The sequence below is a fragment of the Calidris pugnax genome, unplaced genomic scaffold (assembly GCF_001431845.1).
Source record: "Calidris pugnax isolate Ruff unplaced genomic scaffold, ASM143184v1 scaffold107, whole genome shotgun sequence".
NCBI lineage: Eukaryota > Metazoa > Chordata > Aves > Charadriiformes > Scolopacidae > Calidris > Calidris pugnax.
In genome coordinates, this window is record NW_015090901.1 from 2,710,349 (window position 1) to 2,711,613 (window position 1,265).

The following is a 1,265-nucleotide window of genomic DNA, read 5'->3' on the forward strand; positions in this document are numbered from 1 at the left end:
CTCTCTGCCTGTCCCCCCTTTTTCCCCCCCTCGCTATAGGTCTCGGACGCCTGCGACGCGGTGTTTGTGGGGGGCAAGGAGAGCCGTGGGGCGCGGGGGGCGCGGGTGGATTTCTGGTCCCGGCGGCTGCACGCCTCCCTGCGCTTCACCGTCTGGGCCCCCCTGCTCCCCCTGCGCGTCCAGCTGGGGGACACCGCGCTGGAGCAGGTCAGGGGCTGGAGGCTGCCCGGTGGCCCCGACAGGTGAGTGTGGGGCACCCCATGCCATCATAACCCCCCCCCCTGAGCCCTGTGGCACTCATGACATGCACCCCTGCCCCACTGAGCCCCCACCCACTCATGGCACATGTCCCTGCCCCACTGAGCCCCATGGCACCCATGAGATGCACCCCTGCCCTGCTGAGCCCCCACCCACTCATGACACATGCCCCTGCCCCACTGAGCCCCATGGCACCCATGAGATGCACCCCTGCCCCACTGAGCCCCCACACACTCATGACACATGTCCCTGCCCTGCTGAGCCCCCCACACTCATGATGTGTCCGTGCCCCACTGAGCCCCACTGTGATGTGCACCCCTGCCCCGCTGAGCCCCCACGCACTCGTGGCACATGTCCCTGCCCCACTGAGCCCCATGGCACCTATGAGACACAGCCCTGCCCCACTAAGCCCCCACACACTCGTGACATGACTCCCTGCCCCACTGAGCCCCATGGCACCCATAAGATGCACCCCTGCCCCACTGAGCCCCCACGCACTTGTGACACATGTCCCTGCTCTGCTGAGCCCCCACGCACTTGTGACACATGTCCCTGCCCTGCTGAGCCCCCACGCACTTGTGACATGTATCCCTGCCCCACTGAGCCCCATGGCACCCATGAGACGCACCCCTGCCCCACTGAGACCCCACACATCATGACATGTCCCTACCCAACTTGAGCCCCACGGTGCTGTGCACCCCTGCCCCGCTGAGCCCTCACAGACTCATGACATGAATGCTTGGGGGGGATGACACCTTCTCCTCCTCCCTTTCCCCCCCCCAACTCTGCCCCACAGGAGCTGGAGATCCTCAACACGGCCCCTCTCACGGGGGTCCCCCGCACTGTCCCCGTTAAACTGGTGGCCGTGGAGGCGGGGGGGGGCCTGGCCGAGCTCCCCGAGCCCCCCGGCTGCGAGTCGGCCGACAAGCAAGTGCTGCAGGTGAGCAGTGTGTCCCCCCCCAAACCCCACTGTCCCCCCCGCAACTCCACCCCAGGCTGCCCCCTTA

At 67.2% G+C, this 1,265-nt stretch overlaps 2 protein-coding genes across 2 annotated transcripts in view; both read left to right on the top strand.

The window, feature by feature from the left end:
• TMEM109 (transmembrane protein 109) overlaps nt 1-1,265 on the top strand; it is a gene marked incomplete at its 5' end in the record, with an annotated part of 13,527 nt that overhangs the window by 7,491 nt on the left and 4,771 nt on the right. The gene's annotated exons all lie outside the window — the stretch shown is intronic.
• The window catches only part of TMEM132A (transmembrane protein 132A), a 9,917-nt gene that overhangs the window by 3,874 nt on the left and 4,778 nt on the right, over nt 1-1,265 (top strand). Inside the window, 1 exon segment of the mRNA XM_014948756.1 lies at nt 40-242. Coding sequence (XP_014804242.1) covers nt 40-242 — 203 coding nt within the window.